Source organism: Canis lupus, chromosome 16 (genome assembly GCF_003254725.2).
Source record: "Canis lupus dingo isolate Sandy chromosome 16, ASM325472v2, whole genome shotgun sequence".
Taxonomy (NCBI): domain Eukaryota; kingdom Metazoa; phylum Chordata; class Mammalia; order Carnivora; family Canidae; genus Canis; species Canis lupus.
Window position 1 is genome coordinate 11,408,240 of NC_064258.1, and position 21,434 is coordinate 11,429,673.

Consider the following 21,434-nt stretch of genomic DNA (forward strand, 5'->3'; position numbering starts at 1 on the left):
ACTGGCCCCGATTCGTGCTGGGGGACAGTCAGGGCAAGATAAAACAATGACATCATTGCTTTTGCAGGTGTGCTCTATGGCTGTGCTCACACTATGGTGCATTCACAGGAGTCTCTTCCTTTCATGGATTTGCATTCCTGTAGGAGCACTGTTTTAAGTCTACCATTGGAGAACTGAGCTCTCACTCAAGGAATCAACACCAAATAGATATTAGTGATGATCAAGAAGGTATCTGGGGGCAGCCTGGGTGGCTCAGTGGTTTAGTGCTGCCTTCGGCCCAGGGCATGATCCTGGAGACTTGGGATCGAGTACCACATTGGGCTCCTTGCATGGAGCCTGCTTCTCCCTCTGCCTGTGTCTCTGCCTCTCTCTGTGTCTCTCATGAATAAATGAAATGTCTCTCATGAATAAATAAAATCTTAAAAAAATAAAAAAAGAAGGTATCTGGGAAGCACACATACTCTCTCAGTTACCCAGCCCTAATTAGCTAGGTGGTGGGTGCCATGAGGGGTGGGGTCTGTAAAGACACCATCTTTGCCCTCGAGGGTCCCTGTCCGTGAGTCTGGGAAATGGAGGTGGCTGCAGATTACTCTGTCATGGGGAGTGTGACCAGCCTGGGTGTGAATTGGGGAGAGCATGTCGAGGGGGGTGTCTGGGGCAGCTGGGTCGGGAGTCAGTCCCCTGTGGTCCGGAAGTCTCATCCACCTGCCAAAGCTTTCAGAAATCAGAAGATCAAGTAAACACACACATCAAAAGTGGAGATGTATAAAAACGAACAGGCTTGATATAATATACATTTAATGCTTGCCATCTATTGATCATCTACTCATCTACCTATCTGTCCTTTCCAAATGGAAATATTCATTTTTTTCAAATACCCATGGGGAACTGATAAAAGTTGAAATGATTTTGGCTACATTCTTGGGTTGGAAGGAGTGAGAGGGAAAAGAAAATCTTTTTACTTGGAAATTACAAAATCACCTTTCTGTATAATTTTGGGTTCAAGAGGCAAGAAAAATAGAAATCATAATTGTTTTATTTTTTTAAAGATTTTATTTGTTCATGAGAAGCAGAGAGAGAGAGAGAGAGAGGCAGAGGGAGAAGCAGGCTCCATGCAGGGAGCCTGACGTGGGACTCGATCCCGGGTCTCCAGGATCACACCCCGGGCTGAAGGCGGCGCTAAACTGCTGAGCCACCCGGGCTTCCCCTTATGAGTAGTTTTTATCACGATCCTACGTGATGTATAAACTGTCCTGGATCACAGACAAAGATAGGAAGTTCTCTAAGTAATGGTACATGGCCAGGGTCACCTTGACCTGCTAGGATTCACCCTGCTGAAGGTGACAGCCCGAGTATGACCAACAAGAAATGGCTTAAACAATTTTTTGTCGTATTATATATACACATATATATTATATTTATATTTTATTTTTATTTTTGTCATATATATATTATGAGACCATAATGGGTCTCCAACTAAACTAGGAGAGTCAGTCTATGACTGACTCTCCTAGTTTAGTTGGTTCCTGGAGCAGGAGGGCCCAGTGGACGCATGTCTTTGTTCTGCAAACAGGCCAATCCAGAGCCAGACTCTATCTGGACAAAGGAGGCAGTACCCCTGTCTTCATCATCCCAGGCCAGGTACCAGCAGCTAGGGACACCCATGTGGTTTAGAACCTGCTAGAATGATTCAAAGTAGCCAATTTTAAGCCATTCACCTTGCCCTGACCTGCCTTTACTGTGGAAAACCCAGTAGAGACTCTGGTCTGGGCTCTCCCTTCACTCCTGCTTCTGTCATGTGACCACCCTGGTGCTCCCCCCACCCATGTGGTGTGTTGTGCTTCCTGTCTCTGGGCCCCCAAAGGTACAATGACCTTTGTTTCCTGAGTCTCTCCTGTGTCCTCTGCAGTGCATTCAACGTCTGACCATCCCACAAAAGAGCACGGGCTATGTCTGGGGCCGTGATCCGAGGATGTCATGAAGGAGGCTGCATTACTACCTCCTTCCTGGAGCCTGCCCAGCTGCACATCTCAAAGCATTCGGCCTGCATCCGGGAGTGAAGCAAGGGGTAGGGGGAGGGCAAAGGCATATTCTTTTTGGGATTGCATCTTTTATTCAGGAAATCCACATCTTCCGGGGCTTTTCCCTGAGACTCATAGCCAGATTTGTCTCATGGGAGCACCTCTAGCTGCAAGAGAGGCTGGGAATGAAGCGTATCACTTCTCAGCTTCCAGAGGAGAGGGAATGAACAGCCCCGCATGTGTGCCATCTAAGCAGAGTGGGACGGGGACAAGGGGGGAGCACAGGCGGGTAGCCCCCAGGCATGTGTGTCCTAGTGGTGAGACCTCAGACACATCCTTCCTACTGTCAGGAGCGAAACAGAGATGCTCACATTAGAGGCGGGTACTCAGTCTTAGGGAGGGGATCCTAGTCATTGTAGTAAGACTATAAAAAAGAAGGGACATTTAATGAACAGGAAAGGTCAAAACTGCCATTACTTGTAGATACATGATGGTCTACCTAGAAAATCCATGAAAATCAATAAAAATAATTAGAACCAATGAGATTTGGTGGTGGCCTGAAGCAAAATCTGCATACAAAGTCAATACTTATAAAACAACTATATTCACACATAAATTAATAGAAGAAATACCCTATACACAATAGCCATGAACTTTAAAATATCCAGAAATAAACCAAATAGGACAACTACTGAGATCTAGTATATATACGTATATAAAGAGCTTCTATAAATGAGTTGATAAAAGACAACCCGGTTTTTAAATGGGCAATTAATAGTAAAGGAACTACAAACAGATATGTAAACAGCCCATAAGGACAAGAAGGGAGCTAAGTCTCAGAGATATGAAATTAAAACAATGAGATATTAGTATTTATCGTGAAAATGACAAAGATGGATAATGTCAAGTGTTGGTAGGGTGTGTTGACAGGGTCCTGGTGTGACAGTAAACGAATGCATCTTTTTGGTGGGCGACTTGGAGGTCTCCGTGGAAGGAGGAGGCATTCCCTCCGCCCGAGGGCAGTCCTGGACAGGTGCTGAACTCCAGTGTCAGAGACCCAGGAGGATGTCTTGTAGCTTTGCTCGAGCAGCAGCAGGTCGGGAAGGATATACGTGTCCTTCAACTGGGAATGCTGGACAGTGGATTGGGTTTCACTCCTACCACAGCACAAGCTGCGGAATTCGGAGTGGCTTCTGTGAGCCCACCAAGCGACATCTCTCACTGATAACAGCAGTAGGCCTTGCACAGACCGTTGGGCCTCAACGGCTCCAAAGAGTGAATGCAGGCCCATGGCGGAGTCTGTGCTTCCTTCTTCCTCCACTGCCTCTAGCTGTGGATTGAGGCTGAGTTGGGCCCAAGGGCTCTGCCAAATGGATGGCTACCCTCCAGGAGGAGCTCCTCTTTTTGGAGACAGAGCATCAGTGGAAGCCCCCCCCACCCATGGGAGGGGGGCATCCCTCATCTTTCTTTCTCGTCTATTGCTTCCAGCTCTGCCAGCCTTGTTTGCAGAGTCGTGCTGCCGGGCAGGCCTTGACCCTGGGGAAGTAAGCTCCACGTGAGTCATCCATTGCTGGGTGGCCACCGGGCAGAGGGAAGCACACGCTGGTTATCTTGCAGGGTTTCTGAGTCAGGGACCTGGGAGTGGCTCAGCTGGGTGGTCCTGCATCATCTGAAGCCCCAGCTGGGGAGCGCTCATGTGGTACTCAAGAGGCTTCGGCTCCTCGCCACATGCACCTCTTCGGGGCGGCTGGCTTCCTCTGGAGCTAGTGATACAAGAGCAAGAGAGCACAACAGCATACCCAGCATGCAAACGGCAGTGCTTTTTTTTTTATTTATTAAGATTTTATTTATTTTTTTGAGAGAAGGAGAGAGTGAGCACACGAGCAGGGGGAGGGGCAAAGGGAGCCTGATGCAGGACTCGATCCCAGGACCCTGAGATCATGACCTGAGCTGAAGGCAGACACTCAGCTGACAGAGCCACACAGATGCCCCAAACTGCAGTGTCTTTAAGGCCAGGGTCCTGGCCTCAAAGAAATGACTTCCGCCACGTTCTGCTAGCTATACAGGCCAACCTGGGTGTAAGGTGAAGTAGGGGATGACATGGGGCTGTGCATGTGGGTGATGTGGGATAATTAGGCACCATCCTGGAGGCCGGCTCCCACAGTCTCTCTGACCAGAGGAACAGAGGAAGGGGCCCTTTCTCCTGGAAAGGGTGGGGACCGCTGGTGTCTTTTCCTCACTTGTCTTGCCACTTTGCTCTCGAGGCCACTCTAGGCGTGTGGATCTGTAAAACAACATGATTTCAATGACAGTCCTGGGGAAACTAAGGCTCCACAGTCAAAAGAGTGAAGTTGGCCCCTACCTCACACCATATACACAAAGTAACTCAAAGTGGATCAAAGTCCTACAGGTAAGAGCTAAAGGTGGAGATCTTAGGAGAAAAAAATGCAGGAAAAGCTTCATGATATGTGATTTGAGATGATTCCTGGGATATGACACCAAAAGAACAGGCAACAAAAGGAAAGAAACAGAAACAAACTTGACTGCATCAACATTTGAAACTTGTATGCATCCAAGGACATAGACCCCAGACTGAATCAACCCACAGCGTGGGAGACTCTGCTATGCCTCAAGTCAAATGGGGCCAAGTGGGTGCTGACAGCAGAGGTGGGTCCTCGAGAAGGGGAAGAAGTCTTCATAGGGAAAGTGCTAGTCTGCCCTTGAGGTCTGGTGGGGAGTTTGCCATTCGAGATGGGAAGGCCACTCTAGGCAGAGGCATGAGAAGTGGACTGGGAGGGCACAGCTGGCCCCATGTCCCAGGAAGGAGATTAGTGAGAGGCTGGCAGGGACTTCTCACACAGACTTCTAGCCTGCTTGACAGAAACCCCAGACCCACAGCATGTTTCCTGGCAGGGCTCCACCTCCAGGGCTGTCATCAGGGACACAGGCACCTGAGTACCCGAGTCCCACTGTGGGCATGACAGTGGGACCATGGGCCAGGGCACAGGAAGTCCCCAGGAGCAGAGGGACCCCCAGGGCATCCTTGTCTAGATGTGCCCGACCAGAGCCTTGGGATCCGTGGCTCCAGGAAGGTGCTCACTTTTCGAAGAGATAGAGGCCATCTGTGAACTGCACTGACTGTGTGTGTATGTGGGATAAGGGGCCAGGAAAGGGGAGTCTACCCTTGTTTGCACTTGGCTCCACACTGCTCTCAGGATGGGATCCTGGCCTCCGGTCTCAGTCAAATATTATGAGGCCCAAAGGAGGATGAGATCTGGTGGGGATGTGGGTGTTGGGGTCACAGGGGCCAAGACAGAGCCAAATCTTCCTCCTTTATGGTGGAAGTCCAAAAATCCCCAAAATCATGGTGTTCAGGGAGACGAAGAAAATCCAGCTGTAAAAAGAAGGACATCCTGCCATGTGCAAGACCATGGCTGGAGCTTGAGGGCATCATGCTAAGTGAAATAATTCAGATAGAGAAAGACAAGTACCTTATGATCTCACTTATATGAGGAATCTAAGAGGACCCGAATTCAGAGAGACAGGAAGTAGAATGGTGGTCTCCAGGGGCTCAGGGTGAGGAAAGTGGGGAGATGTTGGCCACAGGGAAGGATCTTCCAGTTATAAGATGAATAAGTTCCGTAGATCTAATGCACAGCGTAGTTAATAATTGTGTATTGCGTATTTGAAAGTTGCTAAGAGAGCAGATCTTAAACTTTTGGACTGTAAAAAACTGTAACCATGTGCGGTGATGGGTTACTTCACAAAGTGTAGTGTACATACCTCATAAAGTGGACATAGCAACTATGCTTTATACATATATTCACATATAAAGTACACCATGCGTCAGAACTGTTGCATTGTATACTCTCAACTTACACAATGTGACATGTCAGTTGTATTCATAAAGCTGGGGAAATACCAGAATAATTGGTTGCAAGAGGTCAAAGTGAGAAAGAGGCGATGGGAGAGGGTAGGGCTGTTGATTTAATGCATGACCCTCATTAAACTGTTTAAATGGGGTATGAACACCTCCGATAAACCAGAGCAGGAGAAAGGCTGTGTGTGCACGCTGGGGCTTCTGTGATGGTGAGTGCACGAGGCTTGTGAGATGTGTGGCCTGAGACCCCTGCCTTGGGGGGCCAGCTGGAAGAGGGCGGTCGGGATTCTCCTGGAGGCCATGTGATTGTTACACCTGTTGAACAGGGGCTTGCCCTCCCCTGCCTTCTACCTGGGCAGACCCTGTTCCAGAATTTCTGGGTCAGAACTACAGGGATGGGCCTTGTTTTGGTGTCCAGTCTCTGAAAAGATTTCTGGGAAAAAAACCCAGAACATTTATTGGCAAGTTCCCATCATTCAGGGAAGAGCTGGCTGTAGCAGTAGAAAATGACATGGCTTTAAAATGACACATTTAGGGCAGCCCCGGTGGCACAGTGGTTTAGTGCTACCTGCAGCCCATGGTGTGATCCTGGAGACCCGGGATCGAGTCCCACGTCGGGCTCCCTGCATAGAGCCTGCTTCTCCCTCTGCCTTTGTCTCTGCCTCTCTCTCTCTCTCTCTGAATGAATGAATAAATAAATCTTTTAAAAAAAATTAAATGACACATTTATAAAATGTCTCAAACATAGGACCCTACCATCCAGAAAGCTGGACCGTCTACGTTCCAGGAAGGCCCACGGCTGATGCAGGCAAATGGCGTTCTTTGCCCTTTGTCACAAGCAGATTTCTCTGTGCGCTGACCAGGGGGCCTGGACAGGGTGCCCAGTGATAGTGAGCAAGAAGCCAGGTGGACCCGGGAGCTTTAGGCACCCCTCCCCCAGCGCAGCAATTGGCGAGGGTTTTGAAGCTTCTCAGGGTTTGAGTTCCTTGAGTTCCCGAGTCACCTCTGTGGTTCCTAGGGATTCCCTCCCCCCATCCCCCCACTCCACCTGTTTGGAGCAGGTGCCAGCTCGAGAGCCAAGAGCTCCATCTGGAGGGCAGGAGCCTTTCTCAGGTATTGAGGCTTGTCTGCATCCCTGGCTGCTGTCTCGCAGCAGGAATCTGAGCTGCATCCTTGTGGCCTGGGGTGGGAGTCCTGAGGCGCAGAGGCCAGTAGTCTCACTGCTGGGGATGGCAGGTAGGCTTAGGGCCCCACGGAGGGAGGCCCAGAGGCATGGAGGGCCTCCAGGGGATCCAGAACGCACCCTGTTGCCCAGCTGCCCTGTGAGCCCCGTCTGCACCAGAGCATCTGGAGAAGGCCCTAGGGCTTCTTATGTGACAGGAAGGGCCTGAGCACATCAATGCATGTCCACGCTGAAGAGGAATGACAAAAATGATCCTGTTCCTCAGAACCTGTGTGCTTCTCCCCATGGCTTCCCATCCCTTCCCCAGAAATGAGGAGGAGATGGGGACAAGGTGGCCATCTACTCGCCCAGGACAGGGGCCCCGCCACCCCTGGATCTCGGGCTTCAGCTTCCAGGACCATGAGGAATAAATTCATGTTGCCAGAGCCTCCGGATTTGTGGTGCTTTGTCTTGGCAGCCCTTGCAGACTCTGGCTTAGGGCAGAGCGGGCCCTGCCTCACTCCTGTCTCACAGGGTCCCTTGGGACAAGCCACCAACTTCTCTGGTTCTCCTTCTTCAGCGACACAATGGGACAGCTGTGCCGTAGGGAAGAGCCACAGCTCTTCTGTACAAGGGCAGCGGGGGCCCAGTCTGGGACAGTGGTCCTGAGGCCCCATCGCCGGCTGGCGCCCCCTGCCCCTCCAGCCCGTAACTTCATGGGACATGACCTTCATGGGACATGGAAAAAACCACATGTATGACAGGTGGATTGATCCAGCAGCTTCAGGAAGGAAGGTGCTCAATAACATTTCTTTGAAAGAGTAAAAGGCTAACATAATTGCAGGCCGAGAGGGCAGAGGCACCGTCTTCCTGAGAGCCCAGCTCCTGGGATAGAGTAGGAGCCCGGGTCCTTGTCCCTCACAGGCGGGACGGCCTCGGGACAGGGCTCAGGCAGGAAGATGGAAGCATCTGGGAGATTCTGGACCCCGATTCCTCCCTTTCCTCTTTCCCTTGCCTGTTTTCTGACAGTTCTTCAATTCACAGAATGTGTTTGGGGGACCCCAGGATTGGGGGCTGGGGAGATGGCTTTCTGCCCCCATGAGAGGACTCCTGGGAGAAAGTGGGGTGACCCAGGGGATGGGAGCAGTTAGGAAGGGGGGACAGGGAGGTGGGGAGGGGGCAGAGGAGGGAGGGCTCTTGGCAGCTCCTTAAGGTGGAAATTAAAAGGTTTCCGGCAACAAAGCCACCAGAGGAGAAACGTGGGACCTTGGCTTCCTGGAATAATAATAGCACATCCTTCCTGAGTGCTTCCTGCGTTCCGGGAATGGTGCCCAAGTGCCGGCATCCTGCGGTCCCCCTGTGACCCTCAGGGTAGGTTCTGTGTTTATTGCTATTTTACAGATAAGGAAACTAAGAGCCCAGCGTGCTTGGGTGACGTCCCTGAGTCCACAAGCCTGTTAGTGGTGGAGACGAGCTTGAGCCCCTGATCATGTGATCCCAACTGCTCTGACCACCCCTGCGTGACCAGGGCACGAGAGGCACCAGCGCCTCTTCTTGGATGGGGGCACGGCTCGCCCTCCCCTCTGCTGCGTCTCGGGCGCCAAGGGCCCTGGCTGCGGGCCAGGGTGGCACTGAGTGTGGCCTCGCACGGTGAGGTGGCCCAGCCTTGCCCAGGCTCCTGGGAGAGCAGGCTCGGCTGCTCATGCCAACCTGGCCCTCCGCAGGGCCGGGGGTCTCGGGGGACAGTGGGGCTCTGGCCTGCCCTCCGCCCTGCACAGTCACCCCCCTCGTTCTGTGCCTGATGCTGTTGGCGGGGGTCTCTGCCTAAGGGGGGGCAGGAGCCCTTATGGAGGCACCACCCCGCTCTGCGCTTGGCCAGCTTCGAGGGACGGCAGCCTGGTTCACCGGCAGCCGTGTACCCAGTGGCGCCAAGTCCACCTGCTTATGGCTGAGAGACAGTGTTTCTGGGGATTTGCTAGAGTACTATGAGGTCTGTGCCTCTGCTCCCTGAAACCCTCTGTGTCTCAGCCATCGTGAGCCTGCACCCTGAGACCCACATGACCACAGCCCTCCATGAGCCTGCACCCCGACACCCACATGACCACAACCCTCCATGAGCCTGCACCCTGAGACCCACATGACCACAGCCTCTGTGACCTCAGTTTGGAGTGTAGGTGCAGTTTCCTTCTTCTTCCTGCGTCTCTGTTCCTTTCCTTTTTTTTTTTTTTTTTTAGATTTTATGTATTTATTCATGAGAGACACAGAGAGAGAGGCAGAGACCCAGGCAGAGGGAGAAGCAGGCTCCACGCAGGGAGCCCGACACGAGACTCTATCCTGGGGCTCCAGGATCAGGCCCTGGGCTGAAGGCGGTGCTAAACCGCTGGGTCCCCAGCTGTCCCCCTGTTCCTTTCCTGATGCTCCCGAGCGTGGTCTGTGGGTTTGAGCTCCCCTGTCCATCTCCTGCACGGGGTTGGTAGTGAGACCTCAGCTTCCCTGTCAGTCTGGGGATCGCGGTCCTTCAAGGGAGGCTTTGCATGGGGCCGGGGCCACCCACACTCACGCCGCTCCTTTCCTCACCCAGATGCCAGTGGACCTTCCTCCTTTCCCTCAGGCTTCGGGGAGGAGAGCTGATTCCACTTCTGCTTTCTCTGATGAGCTGCTGGCCTGAGAGGTTGCATTTTCAGGGCTGCTGGGTCCGGGTCCCCATGGCCGCGCCTCCTGCAGCCTCAGTCCAGCTGGGAGCTGGGGGCTGAGGGCGGGCTGGGCCCCGGGGGCTTGCTGCTTTTCCTCTTCTTACTGACAGGCAGTTTTCAGCCTTTAAATTCATTTTTTATTTTAATTCTAGCATCGTTAACATTTTTGCAGTCTTGGCATGCTTTCTTCCCAAGCAACAGGGAGGGTATGGTTTTTGCATAGAAATTTCATAGATACTTCAGGTTATTTGAGGAGGAGAGTTTGGAGTCCTGTGATTGGAGATACTCAATGCCCCTCTTTCTCTTAGGGACAAACCACTCAGGCCAACAAATCAGTAAAACTTTAGATTTGTTTTAAACAGACGCTCGGGAGGGCGAATGGCGTCCTCGTGCAGACTACCCATCTGAGTATAAAACAAGCCTCCGTAAAATTAAATTCACATACAGGGTGTTTTCTTACCATGATAGAATTAAAGGCCAGTAAGATATCTAGAAAATCCCCAAACTATTTGGAAATTAAGCAAAACTGTTTTATTTTTATTTTTATTTTTTTACCTTTTTTAAAAATTGGTGTTCAATTTGCCAACATATAGCATAACACCCAGTGCTCATCCCATCAAGTGCCTCCCTCAGTGCCTGTCACCCAGTCACCCCCACCCCCCACCCACCTCCCTTTCTACCACCCCTTGTTCATTTCCCAGAGTTAGGAGTCTCTCATGTTCTGTCTCCCTTTCTGATATTTCCCACTCATTTTTTTCTCCTGTCCCCTTTATTCCCTTTCACTATTTTTTTATATTCCTCAAATGAATGAGAAAAATTGTTTTAAAGAATCCACAGGTCAGAGAAAAAAAAAATCCCAGGGCAATTCTTAGGAAATGTCTCATCTAAACATAAACACATCAGTTTGTGCGACGTGCCAAAGCCGTGTTGAGTAGAAATTGAACCTCGAGTGCTCATATCAGAAAAGAATTAAAATTCTAAATTGATATGATTCCATCAGAAGAAGCTAGGGAAAAGAGGCAAATTAACCCCCAAATAAGTCAAAGGCAGGAAATACTACAGACAAGAAATCAGGGAAAAGAAGGCAGATGACCTTCTGGAATCAGTAGAGCCGAGAGTTGACTCTCCGAAGAGCTTGCCAACATTGGCAAAATCCTAGCAAGAATGATGAAAAGGGAAAGAAAGAATCCAAAATTTATTGGCATCTGGGAGAGAGGGGCCATCATAAGAGATCCTGCAGACATTGGGAGGATAATATGGAAATGATACAAGCAAACTGATGCTGGTAAGTCTGACAAGTCAGATCCAAGAACAAATTCTTTGAAAACATGGTTTATGAAAACAGGCACAAGAATTAATGGTCAATCTGAGTAGCCCATAGCTGTGTAAGACACGGAATTCTTTTTTTAAAGTTTGTTTATTTATTTAGTCATTTCTACACCCAACGAGGGGCTTGAACCCATGACCCTGAGACCAAGAGCTGCAGGCTCTTCCCACTGAGCCAGCCAGGTGCCCTGAAATGGAATTCTTAATAAAAAACCTTCCTAGAAAGAAAAACTCTGGAGCCTGATGGGTTCACTGGTAAATCATATCAAATACTTAAGGGAAGGGGCATCTGGGGGCTCAGTCAGTGAGGCATCTGCCTTCAGCTCAGGTCGTGATCTCAGGGTCCGGGGATGGAGGCCTGTGTCCGGGCTCCCTGCTCAGTGGGGGAGCCTGCTTCTCCATCCCCCTCTGTGCCTCCCCCCTGCTCATGCTCTCTCTCTCTCTGTCTTTCTCTCTAATACATAAATAAAAAATCTTAAAAAATACTTAAGGGAGCTTTTTAAAAAATTTTTATTTATTTATGATAGTCACATAGAGAGAGAGAGAGAAGAGGCAGAGACATAGGCAGAGGGAGAAGCAGGCTCCATGCACTGGGAGCCCGATGTGGGATTCGATCTCGGGTCTCCAGGATCGCACCCTGGGCCAAAGGCAGGTGCCAAACCGCTGCACCACCCAGGGATCCCTTAAGGGAGCTTTAACAGCAGTTTTAAACTAATAAAATCAAGGAGTAGGGAATGCTTTCTAACTCATTTTATAGGAACAGTGGAGCTCAGATACATAACAAGCGAATTACAAGAAAAGAAAGCCATAGATCAATATCCCTTGTAAATATAGATGCAAAAGTTGTTGACGATACGTCACAGATAGCATCCAGCTATGTAGAGCAAGGGTCTACATCTTAGATCCTTAACACGTCTTAACCTGGCGGGTTTGATCCCAGGAATGCAAGGTTGGTTTCACATTAAAAAAAAAAAAAAAGAATGAAAATCACCATATGCACAGAATCAAGGGGAGTCTTCACACAGGTGTGTAAACCAAAATTCCACAGCAATTCATGATAATGAGTTTCAGACAGCTAGACATGGGGCAGAAACTCATGGCAGAAGCACAAGGCATGGTTTCCTGGGGGCTGGGGGACAAGGGGTCCCGCAGATGCACCCACCCAGTGGGCCTGACCCTGGGGGTAGCTGCTCCTGAGTGCTGGCCAAGACTGCGGCCCACCCTTCCCTGGACTTGGTTTCGTCCTTCCCCTCATCTTGCAGAGCACGGTGTCCACTTCCCACTGGACCTTCCCCTCGGGATGGGCGTGACGACCTTCGGGTTGGGGAACCGCATTAACAGGCCCATTTCTTACTGCAGAGAAACCCTCGTCTGGGCCCTTGGTCTAGGCCCCTGTCACTCGGCTGTCAAGGGCCAAGCCAGGACACGCTGGGTTACGAGCTCCTGGGAGGCAGGCAAGTGCACATGATCTTTGTGTTTCCAGGAACTAGTGTTCCCCCAGCAAAGTGGTTGCTCCACACGCGCTTGGGGGCAGCATGCTGGGCTGGTTCCCCACATGTGGTCTCTTGCTCCCGGGCGGGCGGGGCCCCCTAGCTTCAGAGCTAGGAAGGCTGGGCCCAGGTGGCCCAGGCTTCGCTCCTGGAACCCTACTGTTCAGGGCTGGACTCCTTCCCGAGAGAGACAAATCACCTCATGGAAAGCCTTCCAGGATGGCTACTTCCAACCCCTGCATTTCTGGTATGTAGCCCACAGCAGAATGTTCCCGGTTGTTGCCAGTTGCAGGGCAGATGCCTGTGCTTCCGATGGGGGACCTCTGTCTCCAGGGAGGCTGTGCCCGTGACCTCAGGACAGAGCCCGGGCGTGGCGGGCTGCCCTCTGGCCCCCTGGCGCCCTGCAGCTTCCCACCTCAAGCTGACCTCCTAGACTGTCTGAGATCAGCCCACCTAGGATCCGCTTGCTGGGCGACCTGCTGCTTTTCCATGGCGGTCAGACCCCAGACACTTGGGGTGGGGTAGGCGTTTTGGGGAGCCCTGGTTGGTTCAACCCCGCACAGAAGCCATAGATGGGGAGATGGAAACGGAGTCTGGGAAAGGCCTGGGCTTTGCCAAGGCCACATCTTCAAGTGCACTGTGTTTCGGGCGTCCTGCCTGTGGGTGGGAGAAGCATGGTCTGAATCAGCTGCTGAGGACAAGCTGTTCTCAGACATTCTGCTTCTCAGGACCTTGGTTCCCCGATGGCTTGGTGCGGGCTCCAGGCTCCGCTGCACGAGCCGGTGGCCGTGCTTCCTCCCCCGTGGAGGGGAGGGACTGTCCCGGCTCTCCGGGCATCGTAACACCGTGGGTGCTGTGAGCGCGGGCTGTCACGGGATGCGGGCCATGCTCAGGTGTGGGCACCATGTGGGCACCGCGGCTCTGCCTCTGGACCAGACTGGTGCCGCCCAGTCCGATGGGAGCGGTGGCTGCTTTTCTTTCCTGTGAACAGAGAATGGTGGGAAGCATGTGACAGCGACGCGTTAGGGTCCCCAAGGCGGCGGGGCGGGGCTCCTGCCAGGAGCCTTGTCTGCCTCCCGCTATTCCACCAGGACATTCTGCCCAGTGAGCCCAGAAGGGCACATCTTCCCTTCACACTCAGGTCTCCCCCACACCTGAGGGTCACCCCCACACCTGAGGGTCACCCCTACACACCTGAGGGCCACATCCACACACCTGAGGGTCACACTCCTACACCGGAGGGTCACCCCCACACACCTGAAGCCACATCCACATACCTGAGGGTCACCTCCACACCTGAGGGTCACCCTCATATACCTGAGGGCCATATCCACACCTGAGGATCACCCCCACACCTGAGGGTCACCTTCACACACTTGAGGGTCACCCCTACACACCTGAGGGCCACATCCACATACCTGAGGGTCACCCCCACACCTGAGGGTCACACTCCTACACTTGAGGGTCACCCTCACACACCTGAGGGTCACCCCCACACACCTGAGGCCACATCCACATACCTGAGGGTCACCCCCACACCTGAGGGTCACCCTCATATACCTGAGGGCCATATCCACACCTGAGGGTCACACCCCACACCTGAGGGTCACACCCCTACACCTGAGGTCACCCCCACACCTGAGGGTCACACCCCCACACCTGAGGGTCATACCCCCACACCTGGGGTCACCCCCACATCTGAGTGTCACACCCCTACACCTGAGGTCACACCCACACCCAAGGGTCACACCCACAGCTGAGGGTCACCCTTACACTAGGGGTGATTCCTCACCTGGCTCACTTTGGTGTCTTCTGGGCTGGGGTCTCAGAGGTGGCCTCCACGTGGCAGGAGGGAAAGTGGCTGTGGGGCTGTCTGTGCGCCGTCAGGAAACGTGTATTCTCAGGCGCCCTGCCTTTCCTGACCTCGGGAAGTCCCTGGGCTGCAGGCGGTGTGTGTTGAGTCACACTGGACACGCCGCCCCCCCGACCCCTGCCAGCAGTGCCATCTTCCTCCTGGAGCCGGGGGCTTCCCGATGGACAGCGTGTCAGGTGCGGGCCCAGGGCACGGTGGGCAGAGCTATGGCTGGCGGTGTGGCAGGCCTGGCATTTGTCCAGGGCTCTCGGAGCATGTGCAGACACGCTTGGGCCCGCAGCGGCCCCTCCAAGTGCGCCATAGACGGGAGCAGACCCTGGACGCCCTGGGTCCCTCTGGCCACCTCCCCCAGGCCTCGCGTGGCGCGGCTGAGCGCCACTCCACGGAAGGGGCCGGGGGTGAGCCAATGCCCGTGCCAGCCCTTAGCCAGGTGACTTGGATGCCCCTCCACAAGGAGATGAGCGGCGGCGGCGCTTCTGAGTCTGCCAAGCGAACTGCAAGGCCTGCACTCGGGGCGTACAGTGAGTAGGTGGTCTCTCCAGGGGGCAGGCGGCCCTCCAGCCCACCCTTGACCCCTCCTTCCCGCAGGGGCAGGGCTGGGTGTGCAAGGCCAGGGGGTGGCGGGGCCTGGGACAAAAGCCCGGCTATGGGACCCCCAGCTGGAGGGCTGCACGGTGACTCTGGGCAGAAATCCCCCTCCCCTCAGAGAGTCCCTGTAGACAGCCAGCCCTGGGCATCGGCTCCTCAGGGGCCCTGCCGCCAACTTCTGGGGAGCCAAATGTGAAATGTGAATTTTCGACCACAGGGGGTTGGTGCCCCTAAGCCCTGTGCTGTTGGAGGGTCCTCCTTATCCTCAAGGAGCCTCAGGGCGTTAATGAGGCTGCCTGTTGTGGCAGCTGAGCTGTCCTCCCCAGAACTCCGCACCTGCTGCTTCGTGATGTGTCCCCAGGGCGGAGAGCCCTCTGCTTGGCGGATGGCGGGTCCGGACACAGAGCCCGGGCTCCACGGCCGGCGTGCACAGGACAGCAGACGGCCTTCTGTGTGAAAGTCTGGGCAAGCTCATGCATTCATTCCGCAAACACTTCTCAGGCCTGTTGGGAGGTGGGTGCCAGCAGAGCTGAGGGAGCGACATGGGTCTTTATCCTGGGCTCCCAGTGAACCCCACGTGCAGGCTGAGCCTGTTCTGTAGATAACCCGGGAGGCCTCCGCCAAGACAGAAGGGACCGTGTTCCCCCAGCTGGCATCTCAGGGTCTCACACCCCAGCTCTCATCCCTCTGGTCTCTGAGCCGTGGACTAGCAGGGACTACAGGCGGTGGTAGTCCGGGCGGGGGTGCGGCTCAAATGGGAGGTCTGACCTGAGTCTCTCTGGAGACAGACCTGTCAGCATCGGCAAACAGGAGGTAACGGGCCAAATTGTTCGCGTGAGAGCAAAAGCGTCCTTGTTCTTCAAGCTTTAAAAATATCCTAGAACATGGAGCTTGGGATGCCAGTAAACAGAGAGAAAGTTTTATTTTCAGGGTGCCACTGAGGGTGGTGGTGTTTAGTGCTGGCCTGGAGGCATATGGCAGCTGTAAGGGGTGCTCAGTGCAGGGCTGGGGTTGGGAACCCATCCAGGGGCACATAGTGTAGGGGGTGGGGGTCAGGGGCCAGTCCAGGGGCACACGATGCAGGTGATGGATGTCAGGGGCTGGTCCAGTGGCACACGGTGCAGGGGAAGGGGATCAGGGGCTGGTCCAAGGGCACAGGATGAGGGGGCAGAACTCAGGGGCCAGTCCAGGGACACATGGTGAGGGGATGGGGGTCAGGGGCTGGTCCAGGGGCACACGGTGAAGGGGATGGGGATCAGAAGCCAGTCCAGGGGGCACACGGTGTAGGGGATGGGGGTCAGGGGCCAGCCGAGGGGGCACACAGTGCAGGCTCAGGGGTCAGGGCCAGTCCAGGGGGCACACAGTGCAGGCTCGGGGGTCAGGGCCAGCCCAGGGAGCACACGGTGCAGGGGACGGGGATCAGGGCCGGCCCAGGGGCACACGGTGCAGGGGACGGGGATCAGGGGCCAGTCCAGGGGGCACATGATGCAGGGGATGGGGACAGGGGTCAGGGCTGGCCCAGGGGCACACGGTGCAGGGGACAGGGATCAGGGTCGGCCCAGGGACACACGGTGCAGGGGACGGGGATCAGGGGCCGGTCCAGGGGGCACACGATGCAGGGAGTGGAGGTCAGGGGCCAGTCCTGGGGCACAAGGTGCAGGGATGGGGGTTGGGGCCGGCCCAGGGGGCACAGTGTGGGAAGTCTGGGAAGTCTGGGAGAGGTTCATAGCTCATGGCCCTGCTGCTGGCATGTGCCAGGCTGTCTGCAGCCTGAGATCCCGGTTCCGGGGGTACGGTGGGTGTCTACATGAGCCACATCCCAGGAAGTGGGTCATTTGTGCACACAGCTGGGCCTGCCTTTTTTCTTAGGAGATCAGCAGACATTCCCCAGGGTCTCAGAGTCTGGGCTCTTTATGGCCACTCCCAGTTTTCAGGGAGTCTGGGAGAGGGCATCTGCATAGGGGCCCATGGGCGCCCCAAATAAAGTTGGAGTTCCTTTGACAAAGGAGGGGGTTCAGTGTGTGCCAGCAAGGGTAGAAGGCAGATGAGTCAGGCCCTCCTGGTCTGGGTGGCAGGAGTGACACCTGCAGGGCAGGAGGCGCTGTCCTCCCCGGGGCTGGAGGGTGTGATCAGGGCAGAGGAGCAGCAGGAGATGCCCCCAGGGAGCCCTCGCCGGCCACCGTTGGGGTGTTGCTCCGCCTGAGGTCGGGGCTCCGGGCCTCCTGGTCGTCTGCTCTCCGCCTCACCCCGCGCGCTCTGGAGGCGAGCGTCCCCGGGGCTGTCACCCTGCGCCCAGCTCACAGCCCTCCGCTGGGGCCCGTGCTCACCTTGCACCGTGCGTGGGGCCACGTGGGGCCGCGTCCTCGAAGCGAGGACTTTCCTTGCCTCCAGGAGCTTCTGTTGGACGGAATCCAGTCTCGTGGTTAAAGGGAATGGTCCGCAGGAACGTTCTCAGCCAAACGGACCAGCTCAGGAAAGTCTTGCTCACTTTCCAGGAAACATGGGAGGGCGAGGCCCTTCCGCAGGGCGGAGAAAGTTTTCCTCGAAGCCTCCGGAGTGCAGACAGTCCCCGGAGGCCTGACCGGTCGGTCGCCGGCTTCCTTGTGCTCCGGGGGCAGCGCCAGTCGAGTGAGTGACTCAGGCCCTTCCCGCCGATGCAGCCAGAGCGGGTATCGCTGCGACCTCACTTCTGGGTCCCTTGGGGGCTCCTGCCCAACCCCAGGAGGGCTTCCAAGGCCCTCGCCCTGGGCATCCCCTGGGGCACGTCCGGCTGCGCGGGACCCTCCCCTGCTCTCTGCCTGCCCCCCAAAGGTGCACTCGCTCCCGGGGGGAGGCTCCTCCAGGAAACCCCATTTTAGCTTAATTGGTTGCCTTACATCCTCTTAGGGAGTGGCCCCCAGGCTCTATGGGGGGACTGGGCCCGTCTCTGGTGCCTCTGCCTGTGATGGGACCTTCCTCACCCTCCCCTTCCCCTTATGGGACCTTCCCCACCCCCCACTCCGTGATAGGACCTTCCTCACCCCCTACCCCGCACCTTGATGCCTACCTGAAAGTCCCGGGGCATAGCCACTGGCCTCCCAGGGACACTGCCCGAGGCCACACCTGCTGCCCTGTGCCGGGTACTGCTGCTGGGTGTGTTTCTGCCAGACCCAGGAGGGGCCCGATTCAGAGATAAGGTTGCTGCAGATGCGGTTTGTCAGGGTGAAGGTATCCTGGAGAAGTGGCCTTTGATGCGGTGACATGCGGGCGAGAGGAGGGGAAGCTGCCGCAGTTCAGGCGGCTCGTCCGTGGTGCTGGGGTGCGGTGTCCCCCTCTCGGCATACATGACAGGCCTGCGCACGAGGCCCCTGTCCTGGGAAAGAGCAAATCTGTTTTTAGATGGACAAGCGTGTGTCCCTGGTACCTGTGTTCCAGGTAGTCATTCCCCTCTGTCCGTGCAGACTTTTCGGGTCTCTGAGAGTTCCCAGGAAATCAAGGATCACTGCCCACTCAGGACTGGGAGCCAGCGAGGCACCTTGGAAGGGATCCGTCTGCCTAGGTCACGGGGTCACCACTGGCGTCCGCGTCTGTGGGAGAGGTGACCCGGGCCCCCGTGCGTGCGACACCCCGCTGGACACCGGCCAGAACCACTGGTTATTACAATTCGATTCAGCTGAACACGCGGTTACACCATCAGGGTCTTCAACCTTTAGTGGAAATGATTGTGACTCGTAAAACCAAATGGGAAACTCAGGAAGTTCAAATTGCTCGATTTCCCAAGAAGGTGAACGCCAGCCTGCCCACATTCCACGCTGCCGCGAGGGCTGGGGCATGAGGAGCAGTGAGCCTCCCACCAAGATGGTCAAGACGGGTTCATTGTGCGCAGACGGGCTGTGATGTGCGACCTGAAACGAAGCCCTTAGTTATCCTGCATCTGCAGAGTACTCGGACACCCTTCACATGTCCTGGGAATGTTCTAGTATTTCTGGCTTCTGCGAGCCTCTCTCTTCTTAGGAATCATGTTTCTCCAAGACCTGCAGCTCAGACCCAGCCTTGGAAACTTGGCGGTGGCTCTGCTGCCCGCCTGCCCGTTTCTGCCCTCCGCCATCCACTGAACTGAGAATTTTTCTTAATATGTTGGCCTGTTTGAATTCAAAGCATTGTGGGGGGCTTATTGCTGTCTTGGAAACCCTATATGAGTGCCTAGTAGCATCTCTTCATGGAGACTGCAGGGGATACGCCTGTAAAATGCGACGCTGTGGATTCCCTGGGTGCTGTCCTTTTAAATTTTTAATTAATTTATTTGAGAGAGAAGGAGTACAAGGTGGGGGGCAGAGGGAGAGGGAGGAGCAGACTCCCCATGGAGCAGGGAGCCCCATGTGGGCTCGATTCTAGGACCCTGAGATCATGACCTGAGCTGAAGGCAGATACCTCACCCCCTGAGCCCCCCAGGCACCCCAAGAGCTGTCCTTCTGAACCAGATCATCTCTTGTGTTTCCAGGACAGCTAATAGCCGAGGGCACAGATCTTCATCCCCACCCTCAGCCATGTCTCATCGCAGTCCCCTTCCACATGCGCACCTGCCACAGGCAGCAGGACACGGAGACGGTTACAAGCAGTGGCCGCATGGATGCCCCTGGGAAGGCCCTGCAGACTGGGCCCTGGGCCGGGACCACCACAGCCGGATTCGCCTACGTGGGGCCTTCATCCTTCTACGCAGAGCGGATGTCCTGGGGGGTCCACATGGCGATCTCCAAGGAGCACATGGGGAGTAGCATCCATGTGGAATGAACTCACCACTCAAGTCCCCCTCCCCAACTACAGTCCGCGTGGCACCACCCACACCCTTGGGGGACCTGCCCTCCCTGGCAGTAGCACCTGCCACGTCCTGTTGGAGGCTTCGGGGGCTGAGCACAGCCGCAGTTGGTCCACATGTGCGTGACCGCAGCTCACCTTTTCTGACAGCAGCAGGTGCAGCAGGCTGGCTGTCACAGGTGCTCCCACAGGCACTTGGCTCCGCCCCAGCGCTGCCCGCCCTCTGGTCAGGCTTCCACACTCGCTCCCACCTCCCGGCCATCAGCCAGGGCCTGTGTCCTGGGCTCCCTGCCCCACCGGCATCCCCACTCTCTCTCATTCTAGAAGGCTGGGCTTTCCTGGGTCAGTGAAGGTAGAAATCCTTGGTGGCTCTCTGGGGGGACAGGCCATGGGGGAACAGGAAAGACCAGAAATAAAAATACATTAATTAATACAGCAAAGAACAGTATGGTATGTATGCATTTATAAACAGACCAAATTCTGATTTATTTCAGATGTTAAAGTTTATGGAAAAGCCTGCAAATCATGTTCCTGCTGTTTGCCACTAACAGTATCCAGAATCTAGAAGCATAAACACTGGTGTATGAAGAGTAGCCCCAGGTTAGGAGAACTTCCTCCTGGTCTCAGGTGTCACCACATGGACTATCCGGCCTTGGTGGAAGGGGTGGGCAGGAGAGAGACGCGGGTGCCACGAGACTGGCCCAGCTGGGGTTCCTTCCAACCTCGCCCACAGTGAAAGCTGGCCGAGGTGGGGTGGCTTGGTGCCACCTTCCAGGTGGAGGACGCAGGACATCGATTTATATTCTGGGACAGGGGACTTCGAATCCTTTCCTGCCCATAGGACATGCACCCTGGTGCCGGCTTCTCAGTCCCTCCTGGGACGGGCCTCGGCGCTGGCCTTCGTTCTCTGTGCGTCCACCCCAGACAGAGTCGCCCAGACCTTTGGGCCACTTCGCACGAGCTTCACAGGATGACCCTTTCTCCGAGATGTGCACACATTCTCTGTCCGCTGTGAAGGCCCGGAGGACAGTCCTTCAGCGCGTAGTTCTCCGGACACGGAGACAATTTACTGTCCAAGGGGTCATGCCTTTGTTTTGCTTCCTCTTTAAGGTTGGACGAATAAGAAGCCAAATTTCTGTGACCTGACCAATTTTGTTCTAGTCTGAGTTGTTCTGGGGCAGAGGGGTGAGGATGGGGGCTTGGTCAACCTGGCTGCCTTCTGGGGACAGTCCTGACCGGCCCGGGGTGGGGCCGCCCTGGGTGACGGTGGGGCTGGAGGCGCTGTCAGGGTGCAGATGCCTCCTTATGCCTGGCTTGCAGCCCTTCCCATCTCCTCCGAACGCGGCCTATTTGGGTGGGTCTCTGTGCCCTGTGGCCCTTTCTAGCCCTTTCCTCCGGGGGCTCAGTGACCTGCCCTGGTGTCACAGTGCCCAGAGCTGATGTGACTTCACCCTCCAGCCTCTTCTGTGTCCACACTGGCGCTCTCCTGTGAGCTCGACCCCCTGCCCTGAGTGGAAAGTGTCACATCCCGACTCAGCTGGGCCCTGTGACCTTCTGAAACACCTTTCACATTTGCCTGGAAGAAGAGGAGGAAAGACGCTCAGGGT

At 55.1% G+C, this 21,434-nt stretch overlaps 1 protein-coding gene and 1 long non-coding RNA gene across 5 annotated transcripts in view; one reads left to right on the forward strand and one right to left on the reverse strand.

The window, feature by feature from the left end:
- Nucleotides 1-2,561, forward strand: part of RAMP3 (receptor activity modifying protein 3) — a 41,751-nt gene extending 39,190 nt beyond the window's left edge. The window contains exons 4-5 of one of the 4 annotated variants that reach the window (XM_035699593.2): nt 1,574-1,641; nt 1,910-2,561. In XM_035699593.2, coding sequence (XP_035555486.1) covers nt 1,574-1,641; nt 1,910-1,925 — 84 coding nt within the window. In that variant the 3' untranslated portion in view covers nt 1,926-2,561. Of the gene's footprint in view, nt 1-1,573; nt 1,885-1,909 lie in introns of those variants that run through there. The other 3 variants (XM_049095132.1, XM_035699594.2, XM_035699592.2) reach the window with 3 other exon arrangements.
- A 7,781-nt stretch (nt 2,562-10,342) lies between these two features.
- On the reverse strand, nt 10,343-20,342 carry LOC112651038 (uncharacterized). The gene is made up of 3 exons (XR_004805531.2): nt 17,361-20,342; nt 14,365-15,536; nt 10,343-13,553 (listed from the first exon to the last, which is right to left on the reverse strand). It is a non-coding gene; the product is annotated as an uncharacterized LOC112651038 (long non-coding RNA).
- Between the last annotated feature and the right edge of the window lie 1,092 nt (nt 20,343-21,434).